The following is a 12,987-nucleotide window of genomic DNA, read 5'->3' as shown; positions in this document are numbered from 1 at the left end:
CACTGCACCACCCAGCTGCCTGTAGGGAAAGATTGGGAGTCATTTATTAAAAGGAGAGATGAAGAATTACTGAGCAGCAGAGAGAGTCCAGAGAAGGTGGGGCATCCTAACTGTGTAGCAGGTTTCACTTTAAAAACAAAGAATACCAATCTCAGTCATTAATTCACATTATTTAATCCTTTGTTATCATTATGAAATATTAAATTATGAGATGCTAATGGATTTGTTCTCACCCTTGAAGTCAAAAATGCCTTTGATGTTTTAATGACTAGACCCCTTATATGGTCTCATCAAGTTAATCAGTTTTGAATAATTGCAATTTATGTTAATGAGCCTATTTCAAATTAGACCAGGATCTCCAAAGCATAGCTTCCTTGTTGTTGTTGTTGTTGTTGTTGGCACATCCCAGATGAGCCAACTCCCTAAAGGGATGCCGGTCAGTACTTGTTCTGTAATTTATAGTTTTATGGGGCATGGAGAGGTTAAGCAATTTCCCCAGAGTCACAAATCCAGGGTAAATTAGAGGAGAGACTTGAACCTGCATCTTCTCAACTCTGAGCCCCATCCTCTGGTTTCTACATGAAGCCACTTTTCCTATTATCGTCATCTTTTCTTTTTCCCAGAGAACATGAGTGGTTTAAACAAGACCTGCCCAGTTATTTATTTCCTGAAGACCCTTCATATGATGCAAATGTCATCGATGATGAGGCTGTGAAGGAAGTGTGTGAAAAGTTTGAGTGCACAGAGTCGGAAGTGATGAACAGCTTGTATAGTGGGGACCCTCAGGACCAGCTCGCAGTGGCTTATCATCTCATCATCGATAACCGGAGAATCATGAACCAAGCCAGTGAGTTCTACCTTGCCTCTAGCCCGCCCACTGGCTCTTTCATGGATGACAGCACCATGCACATTCCCATTGGGCTCAAGCCACACCCTGAACGGATGCCACCTCTAATATCAGACAGCCCCAAAGCCAAATGCCCTCTGGACGCCCTGAATACTACCAAGCCCAAATCTCTAGCTGTGAAAAAAGCCAAGTGGCACCTGGGGATTCGCAGTCAAAGCAAACCCTACGATATTATGAATGAAGTCTACCGGGCTATGAAACAGCTGGATTATGAATGGAAGGTAGGGCACAGTTGTGATTGATGACCCCTTTTCATAAATTATTTCCCTTTATGGTGTGTCATTCTGAGCTGGTGAACTGAATCATGAGGTTAGTGAACAGCAACCTAGCGAGTTACCAATCAGGGGCACCTTAACTATTTCTAATTCAGATGTACTTAAAATTATTTAAATTGTTTGGGCTAATAAGCCTCATTCTTGTTAACGATGTGCCCTATGCTTCATCTTCTTTTGTTTTTTTACAATCCTTTCTTTTTGTTAGGATGGAAAGACAAAAATATCTCTTTACAGAACTGGGTGATGCGAGGAAACTGTCCCTATTTCTAATTCTAGTGGAGAACCCCCTGCCAAGTATGCTTATCAGCTTGAAAACACCTGAGAAAATAGCTCACCTGTTTTAACCTGAGCTCCAGCAATTGCAGGTCCTGAGACTCCACAGAGAGTATGGTTTTTTTCTTTCTTTTAAAAGGATTCACTCGATAGGAGGCTATGGCAGTGAGTGTGTGGACAGACAGCTTACCTTTTTGCACCGGGGCCATTGGTTCTGCCTTCAGGGGATGGATGCTTTTCTCTAGCAAATGCATTTTTATCATTTTAGAAAAGCATTTTCCATTTTCCTTTGGAAATCACCTTAATAATGACAGTTTCCTTATTTCTTTCAATAAAAAAATGAAAAGGAAGAAACAATCTGCAATTTGCCATATACTTAACTGATGTATTTGAAGAAAGAGGTGCCACTTGTTTCAATATTCATACATTTATATACATGGATCAATAAGTTCTTGACACTTTTTCAGAGATCCCTCTTAAGTTCTTCCCCCCTCTCTTTTTTGAGTAGAATGAGAAAGATGGTAGGTAGAAATTTTTCCTTGTTTCATTTAAAAAGGAATACCCCCCTTTTAAAAAAATCCTTTCTAAAAATGAGTTTATTTTCCCTATTTGACTTGGTAATTCCCTTTAATTTTCTTGACTTCCTTTATCGTATATATACATATATATACACACATACATACATATACATACATATATATGCTTCATGTTGTGTAACAGAAAAAGCACCTTGGTGGGTGATGATGCTTTGAAAAATGAAGTACATTTCTTCCCTTCTAAGAAAAATGATAATAATAATAAAAATAATGAGAGCTAGCATCTATATAATGCTTTAAAGGTTTGCAAAGTGTTTTTACAAATATTGCCTCTTTTGATCTGTACTAGGTAAGGTGCTATTATTTTACCCCATTCTGTAGATGAGGAAACTGAGACAGACAGAGGTTGAGTGGCTTGCCCAGAGTCTCAAAGCTAGTGAGTATCTGAGGCCGGATTTGAACTCAGGTCTTCCTGACTCCAGACCTAGCATTCTGTCCATTGTATCAGCACAAACCTCATTCCATCATCCTGTGATTTAATTCATATTCCAGATGAGTTGAACTTTAAGGCTTTTTCTCATTGCAGCTCAAGGGTAGCTGTAGTTTGGGGGGAATATCTCCACCAAGGGGAATCTAAGAACAGCCCGAGAAAATATCCTGTAAAACTGAAAGGTTATTTAAGAAGCATTTTTCTTATTGACCATGTGTTCTAAACATGTCTCCTGGATTAAAGGGGAAGCACTGCATTTTCTATACTCTTCCTTTACCTAAAAGGAGATTTCATGTTGCAGGTGGTGAATGCATATCATCTTCGAGTGAGAAGAAAGAACCCCGTGACAGGCAATTATGTGAAGATGAGCCTCCAGCTCTACCAGGTGGATAATCGAAGTTACCTTTTGGACTTCAAAAGTATTGACGGTAAGGCAGCCATGCTGGTTTGGGATCTGAAGTCAGCTTCGGGCACCCCAGGGTAGCAGCAGTTTGGCAACAGTTCAGTCTATTAAAATCTCAAATCTATAAAAGGGAAGCATGCTGGCCTGGAAAGTGGAAAGGGAAATCTATTTGGAGGCGGAGGGCCTGGGTTCAGTCCCTAATTGCCTTGACTGTTTGTGGGAAAGTCACTTAATGTTTCTGCTGAAGTGGTTGGACTAGATGACCTTCAAGGTCCCTTCCAGCTCTGAGTCTGTGATCCTAGGTATAATTGGCAACTCTGACAGGAGTTTCTATCATTTTATCACCCGTGATTATGTGTTGTCTAACACAATAAAAATAGAGCGAAAGGAAAGTTTAAGGACATTAAAACCACCCTTCAGATCTGGAAAACGACACATCTTTGACAAGAATTCTTTTTTATTCATTTATTTTTTGTCTTTTTTGGCAGGGCAGTGAGGGTTAAGTGACTTGCTCAGGGTCACACAACTAGTAAGTGTCAAGTGTCTGAGGCTGGATTTGAACTCAGGTCCTCCTGAATCCAGGGCCAGTGCTTTATCCACTGCACCACCTAGCTGCCCCCACAAGAATTCTTAATAGACATAAAATCAGATTGGAACTGCCTTGGTAGATGTGCAGCGGCATGAGAGAGCTGCCACACAGAGACCTTAGTATTCTCTTCATCTCTCTTCACAAGACATACGTGTGGAAAAGTCATGGTAGAGGGGATACAGGTGATGTGCAGGCGTTAGACGGGATTGCCTCCAGGCCTCCTTTCAGCCCTGAAATTCAGTTCTTTCCTGCGTTTGACCAGCACTCCTGCTGTCCTCTGCCATTGGTCTATTTGTGGCTTCTCATTAAAAATGTATCTCTGCAGTTCTGGGCGAAAATTCCTTTTACAGTCAGCGTCCTTGCCAACTGCTGCTCAACAAGCATCTGCAGAATGACTGGCAGGCAGGGACGAAATGCTCCCTCCCTCCTGCAGTAGCCACTCCTACTTTGGGGTTTACTCTCTGTTGCATAGGAAGTTTTTCCTAACTTCTGCCACTTAGTGGAACGTGCCATTTCCAGGACCAAGCAGAATAATGCGTAATCTCTGCTACACGAGAGCCCTTCAAATACTTTAAGACAGTTTTCATGCATCCCCTTAGTCTTCCCTTCTCCAGGCTAAACATCTCTATTTCCTTCAGTGGATACTTTTTTTGGGGGGGGGGGAGATTCAGGATTCACCAGATCCTGGTCAATCTCTGTCAATGCCATTTAGAAGATGCCTTGCCCATCCTTGAATAGAGTACCTCAGTGGGACTGAGTGCATCCATCCCTTTGGGATGCTCCACTTCTCTTAGTAGACCCTAAAATCACCTAGGCCTTTGTGGCTTCCACAGTGCACTGCGGACTCCAAGTGAGCTTGCAGTTTGCTAAACCCCCATTTATGTATGCGTCATTCATTGTTGTCTAATTGCACCTCCCTTTTGCTATACTCAGGCATTTGGTTTTTTAAACACAGGTTTTTCCTTTACATTGATCACTGCTTAATTTTTAGATTCGGTCCATAGTTCTGGACCTTTCTGGATCCTGATTCTGTCAACTAATATGTTAGCTAGTCCCCTCAGCTCCATGTTACCCACAAATTGGTTAAACATGCTCTCTTCATCCAAGTTCTTTATTAAGATGTTGACTCCAGCATGGCCAAGGACCCCGGAGGCCTTCTCCCATGTTGTCATGGATCACCTGGGACACTCCCACCTTGTTCACAAGCTCCGTCTGGTGCTTCGCTGGAGTTCAAGTGTATGTTTTCTATAGCATCACTACTGTGACCCAGTTGGTAAAGAAAATGAGACTGCTTTGTCATGAACCCTTGCTAGTTTAGAGCAATCCTTGATCTCCTTTCTAACTAATCACAAACTCTCTCTTTAAGACTTAATCTAAACTTTCTCCAGGAATCAATTCCAATTCCTCATACCTTTTTGAACATTAGCATGCTCGTGCACTTACTGCTTTCTTCATGATTTTTCAAAGATCATTTGCAGAAATTCGGCAATCACATCTTTAAGTTCTTTTGGTACCAAAGAATAGTGGTTGTCCACAGCTATCGAGTCAACATCATTAAGGGTAATAAAGGTATTTTCTTATCTCATGCCTACTTAGCTTTCAACTTCCTGTTGACCATCCCTCCTTCCCCCATATCTACTAGTATTAAGATAATTTTCTTCGGTAGAAAAACAGAAGCCAAATTAAAATTGAGTAGTTCTTCTTTCTTGCTTGATCTTTAGCACCATACCATCCATACAGAGCAATAGTCTTTGCCCCTATTTGATCTTTTTTAAAAAATGTTTTACATTTTTTTCCCCCTCTTTGATCTTCTGCTACAAAAGAGTCATTTTTATTCTTGACATCCATCTTACCTCTCGGCTCATTCTGAGTATAAGGATTCTGGTATTCTTGTTTGTTTGTTTTTTTGTTTTGTTTTGTTTTGTGGGGCAATGAGGGTTAAGTGACTTGCTCAGGGTCACACAGCTAGTAAGTGTCAAGTGTCTGAGGTTGGATTTGAACTCAGGTCCTTCTGAATCCAGGGCCTGTGCTTTATCCCTATAGTGCCACCTAGCTGCCCCATCATGTATGTCTTTTAAAAACCTAGTTGGTCAGTGTGTTTTTCAGTGCATTCAAACCAGAATCTTTAGACGGCTAACACTTTTCTTACTCAGTGGAATAATTTCTGTTGGTCAGTGGAATGTTATTCTTGAACGCATTGTTCCCTCTTGAGCCAATTTACTCTGTAGAATTTTAGTCAGTTCTCTTTTTTGAAATCTTCCCTCCAAAAATCTAGGAACCTTTATCTGACTGTTCAGCTTTCTTCTCTGTATATATCATAGATGCTGGCCTGGAGCTCTCTCCTTCCTCATCTCTGCTCAAATCCCACTTTCTACAGGAAACCTTTTTCAGCCCTCTTTGATGCTGGTCTTTCCTCTTGATCTTGTTTGTATATAGTATCTACTGTTATCTCCCTCCTTAGACCAGGAACTCCTTGAGGGCAGGGATTGTCTTTTGCTTTTCTTTGTTCCTGGCACAAAGTAGTAGATACTTACTAAATGCTTCCACAGATTGACTGACAGATACACATAAAGCATTTATTGAGCCCTGATTAAGTGCCAGGCTCTGTGCTAAGTGCTGGAGTTACAAATACAGACAAAAAGAGGGACTGCCCTTGGCTTCAGACATTTACATGTTATTGGTAGAAGACTTTGCAAAACTGGAGAGTCATCAGGGAGGGAATGGCCATTTGTTTAAATGGAGATTTCAGAGGAGTTCATGAATTAGGTGGTGGGGAAGGCTGGAGGGGGAAATCTTCCAGGGATTGGAGGCTTTTAGGAAAGTGGGGGAGCCTGGAGGGTCAGGAGCAGGAACCTGCTGATCACACATGCATACCCTCCCATCATTTCCAGAGCAGCTACAACTTCTTATTGGCCAAAACTAGGTATAGAATTACAGTTTTCCTTTTGGTTATTTTCATTTTTCTAATTAAAAAAAAACAAAACAAGTGTTTTACTTGAAACTTTATTGAATTTATTCATTTATTTCTTATTTATTTATTGAATTTCAGTTTGAATTACACATGGTTAGTAAATATTCACAATTGAATGAACTTCATTATATAAAGTATTATAGGAACAGCTAGGTGGAAGACCTGAATTCAAATCTGGCTTCAGACATTTAACTAGTTTTGTGTATGCCTGAACAAGTCACTTACCCCTTATTTGCCTCACTTTCCTATACTGTAAAAAATGGGGACAATAATATCACCTACTTCCAAGTATCAAATGAGATAATAATTGGAAAGAGTTTAGCACAGTCTCTGGCACATAGTAAATGCTATGTAAAAATTAGCTATAATTGTTATTGCTATTATTATTATTATAACATTTTATTCCTTTTAAACCTTTGTCAAGATTCTTTGACCATTTTTATTGACTTTTCCTTTTATGAATGTAATGAGTATTTACTCTATTTTTCTTGATTCTGCTTTCCCCCCCACTTTGTTGTAATAGCAAATACTTTGTAGTATTCCCTAGAGGTTTTCCTATAGTTTTTTGGTTACCTTCATACCTGTTGGTTTTAATTGAATGATAGCATTCCATTATGTTAATGTGTCACAACTGATTTAGCTTTTCCAATATTGTTGGATATTTGAATTACTACTAGTTCTTTTGCCATCTTGCATAATGATGTGATGTAAACATGTGTCTACATCACTCTGTTTTTGAAAACTGTTTTCCCAGCAATGGGATTATTGGATCAAAGGGTCTGATTATTTTTAGAACTCTCACTACATATTTATATGCAGCAAAAGATTATATTTTAGTGGGCAGCTAGGTGGTGCAGTGGATAAAGCACCTACTCTGAATTCAGGAGGACCTGAGTTCAAATCTGGCCTCAGACACTTGACACTCACTAGCTGGGTGACCCTGGGCGAGTCACTTAACCCTCATTGCCCCAGGAAAAAAAAAATTATATGTTTGAAATGCCACATAGTAGGGGCTGAATAAATGTTTGTTGACTAACTAACCCGCAATGAACAAGTGTACTGATTTTCCTAACTGCCTACCAGCCCATATGGAATTTTCTTTATTTTTTGCCAATCTAATGGGTAGTAACTCAAATTTGCTTCAGTTAAATTCTCTTTGATTTTTGGTGAGGCTATGCATTTTTCCCAATGGGTCTTTGCAGTTTATGTTTCTTAATTTTTAAAAATGTTAACTTAAAACATTCAATTTTTTTGATAAATAAAACAGTCTGATTATCAAGGAGTTTAGATGTAAAATACTCAATTTTCTTTTTAGTTTTATTTATATTGATGTATAAGGTTTTAAAAAATTTTAATATATTTGAACATAACCTGTCTTGTCTCCCATAATTCCTTCCATTTGTTAGCATGAAAAATAAAAAAGAAACCTTCCCTCTAGAATTGAGATAGTTATTCTATTTTCTTCCACTTTTTTCAAGAGTGCATTCACTTATTACTTTAAAGAGTACCTCAATTCTCCCAGTTACCTAGGCTCTCAACTTAGATGTTATTGTTTAATTCATCCTTTTTTTCAACCCTAGTATCCAATCAGTTGCCAAATCCTATTGTTTCTACTTTTGTAGAAGTTTTCCCATGTGCCTCCTTCTCTTCTCTGACATTGCTGCCATTCTGGTGCAGGTCCTCATCACCTCATGCCTGGACTATTGAGATCACCAGCTGGTTGGTCCATCTGCTCACCAGCCTCAGTTCCTCCTTCACTCTGCTGTCAAACAGATCCTCCCTAAACACTGGTTTAATCACATCACTCCTCTATTAATCAACTCTGGTGGCCCTCTGACCTTTAGGGCCAAATACACAATCTTCAGTTTCGTTTTGAAAGCCTTTCATAACCTGGCTCCTTCCCACCTTTTCAGTTTTCTTATGTCTCCCTGCCCTCTTCCCATGTACTCTGATCCACCATGACACTGGCTTCCCTATTTGTTTCCAAAACACTTCATCTCCACACTGGGGGTATTTTTACTAGCTGTCTTCCACACCTGGAACTCTCTCCTTGCCTTTCCCTCCTGACTTCCCTGATTTCTTTTAAGTCTCAGCTGAAGTTCTACTTTTTGCCAGAAGCCTTTCAGGGTCCTCCTTAGTCTTGGTGATTCCCTCTCAAGTTGCCACTAATTTATCCAGTACATAGCTTGTTTTTACATAGTTGCCTGTGTGTTGCCTTGCGTATTATAATGTGAACTCTTTGAGAGCAGGGACTGTTTATTGACCTTATATGTATCCTTAGTGCTTAGTATAATGCCTGGCATTATATAAATGTAGCAGGTGCTTAATGCATGTTTGCTTAACTATAGGTAATGTAAAACCTGATCCCGTTGGAGGCAGTAAGTCAGAGTGGAAAAGATGGCAGACTTAGAATCAGTGGGTCTGAGTTTGAATCCCAGCTCTGCTGCCACCAACATGTATAACTTGGGCTAAATCATTTACTTTCAACTCCACACCTGCAAAGTGATGGCAGGGGCTGAGATAGCTGAGATGATCATTTTCAACTCTAAATTTCCTTATGATCCTATTGGCCTTTCTTGGCAAATTACCTACATTTACTTAATGGACACTTTCTCCAGTTTGCATTTTCTCAAAGTCTGTCAAACATTAGTCTTTTTTTGTACATTGGGATGATATCTGTGTATATATTTTATTTATTTTATTCTGTTAATTACTTGGTTTTTTGTTTTTTGGAGTTTTTTTGCCCAGTTCCAGTTAATTTTGCCTATACCATTTTATAACATGTTTTAAAGTCTGAGAACAGACTAGACCCTGGACCCCTGTTTCATCAGCTTTTCTATTCACCATATCCTTCAATATTCCTGCCAACATGTTTTATCATAAAAACGTCATTATGATTTTATCTAGGTCTATAAAGAAATCTCTCGATATTTGGTTGGCATTCCATTAAATGGAGACATCACTTTGGGGAATATTGTGGTTCTTACTATCTAAACAGACCCCTCTTGGTTTAGCTGATGTCCCCCCACTTAAAAGGTCATTTAAGTTTTATACTTTGACTTCCATGGATCCTTTATGTTCCCGAGCAGGCTAATTCTCAAATAATAGATGACTTTTTTTTTTATTGTAAATGGGTCTTTTTATCTTTTTTTTTTTTAACCTTTATCACTAGCAAAAATACAGATGATATTCATGAGTTAATTTTGTATTCTGTGGCTTTGCAGAGTTTATTACCTTTCCCACTAAGATAAGCTCTCTTCCATCCTTCCCTATTTTGGTTCTCGTCTCCCAGGTTTACACCCTCAGCATTATCCTTGACTCCTCACATAATCAGTCATTTGTCCAGTCTTGCCACTTCTGCCTCCACAACCTCTTTTTCATCTGTTCTCTTGTCACTACTCACCTTTTACCTGGATTATTGCAATGACCTGAATGGTAAGAGGTTTAACCATCGCTGTCATCATCTTAACCTGACTTTTTTCTGCACGAAAATCGACTTGTCCTCACAGTGATATGGTGAGGTGTGTATTGCAGTCCTCCTTCGTGTAAGGAGTCTTAACTTTAGGGAAGTCATGTGGCATGCTGATGATAGCAACCATTGTTAATTGTGGGAATGGGATTTGAACTCAGAGCTCTCCTAACTCCAAGGCTAGAGCTATTTCCAGTCAAGTCAGCGTGTATTTATTAAGCACCTACTGAGGATAATTAGAAAGACAAAACCCCCAACAATTCCAGTGCCTGCTCTTAAGGATCTCACAGTCTAATGCAAACAGCTTTCTACAACAAGATATATACAAATAAATTGGGCAAGTCTCAGGGGAAGGCCTTAAGATCCTGGAGGACTTGGAAAGGTTTCCTGTAGATGATGGACCTTTAGTTGAGACTTAAAGGAAGCACAGATGAGGAGGAAGAGCATTCCAGGAAGAAGGGAAAATGCTTTGAGACAAGAAATGTCATTTTGCATTTGAGGAACAATAGGGGAACTGGATTGCAGAGCACATACCAGAGAGTCAGGTGTGAGAAGACCAGAAAGGTGGGGTGGGTCCAGGCAATGAAAGGCTTTAACAGTCAAATGGAGAAGTATATATTTGATCATCGAGGTTATAGGGAGCCATCGGTGTTTATTGAATGGGAGCAGTGTGATGTGGTCAGACTTGGGCTTTAGTGAGATCTGTTTGATGGCTGAGTGAGGAGAGGCATGATGCAGGGAGACCAGCCTCCAGGCTGTTGTAATAGTCCATGAGTAAGGTGATTGAGGGCCCGTATCAGTGTGGTGGCAGGGTCAGAGAAGGGGCCACACTAGAGGAGTTTGTTAAGGTAGCAACAGTGGGATTTGACCACTGATTAGAAATGGGAGATGAGAGAAGAGGGTGACACTGAGGTTGTAAGCCAAGGGACTATCCGGATAGTGTTATGCACCCTCTATAGTAATAGGGAACTTATCAAGTTAGAAGGGTGTAGGGGGAAAGATGAGTTCAGTTTGGACATGTTAAGTTTAAGATTGTTATGGAACATCTAGTTTGTGATGTCTGATAAGCAGTTGGAAATCCTAGTCTGGAGGTGAACAGAAAGGTTATGACTGGACAAGTAGACCCAAGAATCATCAGCACAGAGATGATCACTGAAACCATGGGAACTAAGAGATTGCCAAGTGAAATTGTATAAAGCGAGGACCCAAGCCAGAGCTTTGGGGGACCCCTACTGTTAGCTGGAATGGCCTGAATGAAAAGCCAGGAGAGGAGATGTCAGTCATGTAGGAGGAAAACCAAGAGAAAGAGTAGTGCCACAAAACCCTAGGGAGAAGAGAATGTCAAAGAGAAGCAGGGCATCAGAGTATCAAAGGCTGCAGAGAGGTCAAGGAAGATGAATGTGGAAAAATTAGATTTGACAAGTAAGGAATCATTAGTAACTTTGGAAAGAGCAGATTCAGTTAAATGATAAGGTCAGATACTGTCCTTAAGAGGGCAATGGTGGGGGCTGGGCGGGGGGGGGGGGGGAGGTATCTGTTGTCGATGGCCTTCCCAAGGAGTTTAGCCAGAAAGAGATATAGAGTGATACCTAGTGGGAATGGATGAATTACATTTCCATTTAACATACCACCTCCAAACATGGTCTAGATGTGTGAATTCTCATAATGTATAGAAATCCCTACAATTCAGAGTGGTGTCTTTTCTGATGAGGTTCTTCACTCACTATCTTGATTTTACCTTGTCCTCAGGAAAGGACCTTGAGGATGAAGGATCTCATGAGCATTTCTCTTTATTTATACATTAAAGATGATGTCACGGAGCAGAAGTCTGGTTCCTCAACGCCTCAACGTTCATGCTCTGCCGCTGGCTTACATAGACCCAGGCTGAGTTTCGATTCAACCGCAGCTGACTGTCATTCTCTCACTGGATCCCTGACTGGCTCCTTGACAGGGAGTGTGCCTTCTGTGACTCCACGCCTGGGCAGCCACACCATGGATTTTTTTGAAATGTGCGCCAGTCTGATTACTACATTGGCCCGTTGATGAGGATTCGTCACCAGTCTCTGTCCTTGTGTTATTGCACTGTGAGAATCAAATTTGTCTTTTTAAATTATTATCTCCTATTCTGGGTATCCTGTACACCACAATACAAACTGAAAGATGTAGCCCTAGGGACACCCATTTCCATATTGATCATTGAGTAGACTGATATTTTATCTATTTTGCTCATGGTAAATTGACATAGGTAATATATCTGCTAGGTAAATAGGAATGAAAGTTATTGTGGTTTTAAAGTAGTAAATTCACGTGTAAGCTGATTGATGACATCCTTCTGAAGATGTAGCCTTATTTATGGGAATTCTGCAGCATCAGTTCACTGTAGTCTTTGATGTGGATACATCAGGGTGACTCTGCACAACAACCCTTGCCTAGGTGGTGAGATGTTTGTAGCCCTCCCGATTATCTTCAGTTTACTGTAATAAGTACTTATTGAGCACCTACTGTATGTAAAGATGTCTGCAGAGTGCCGCAAGACTTGTTTTGTTTTTTGTTTTTTGTTTTTTAGAATTTATCCAGCAGTCATTAGTCTGGTATTGAGAGTTTGAGAGGAGAGAGCTAGCCAAAGAATTTCAGGGTCAAGATTCTCCTAATCTAGACAAATCTCATGCCAGGCAGCATGGCAGGGTTAGGGTTCTGCAACAGATTACTGCTGTTCTAGGGAAGTCACTGTATTTGAAAAGGCCCTTTGATCCCCTTTGCACACCCACCTCAGGGCTTTTCATATCTAGCTTTCCAGAGGGGTCATTTCATCTTTGAAGCTTTTTTTTTTCCCCTTAAAGTTTTCAAGGACTCTAGGGATCCCTAGAATTATTGCCACTTTGCCTTTTAGATCTTTCTACCAAGTTTCAAAGCATGTCTTTGAAACCTCATTCCCTACCCCCCCCCATTTAAACTGGCTTTTGCTTTATTTCTTCTTTTACAGTTCTTAAATAATAGTGAAATAAGAGAGCATCCACCCTTCAAAGAGAATACTTACCTCTGCTCACACGTTTGGCTCCATTAGGGAGCCTCTG

The 12,987-nt window shown here is 40.2% G+C and overlaps 1 protein-coding gene across 4 annotated transcripts in view; it reads left to right on the top strand.

Annotated features, from left to right (window-relative positions):
• Positions 1–12,446, top strand: part of PRKAA2 (protein kinase AMP-activated catalytic subunit alpha 2) — a 72,721-nt gene extending 60,275 nt beyond the window's left edge. For all 4 annotated transcript variants that reach the window (XM_043999789.1, XM_043999792.1, XM_043999790.1 and 1 more), the window contains 3 exons: positions 624–1,128; positions 2,783–2,909; positions 11,721–12,446. In XM_043999789.1, coding sequence (XP_043855724.1) covers positions 624–1,128; positions 2,783–2,909; positions 11,721–11,956 — 868 coding nt within the window. In that variant the 3' untranslated portion in view covers positions 11,957–12,446. The remainder of the gene's footprint in view (positions 1–623; positions 1,129–2,782; positions 2,910–11,720) is intronic.
• Positions 12,447–12,987: the final 541 nt, after the last annotated feature.

Source organism: Dromiciops gliroides, chromosome 4 (assembly GCF_019393635.1).
Source record: "Dromiciops gliroides isolate mDroGli1 chromosome 4, mDroGli1.pri, whole genome shotgun sequence".
In the NCBI taxonomy this organism is placed as follows: Eukaryota; Metazoa; Chordata; class Mammalia; order Microbiotheria; family Microbiotheriidae; genus Dromiciops; species Dromiciops gliroides.
The sequence above is the reverse complement of the archived record's forward strand: the minus strand, read 5'-3'. Positions and strand labels throughout refer to the sequence as shown.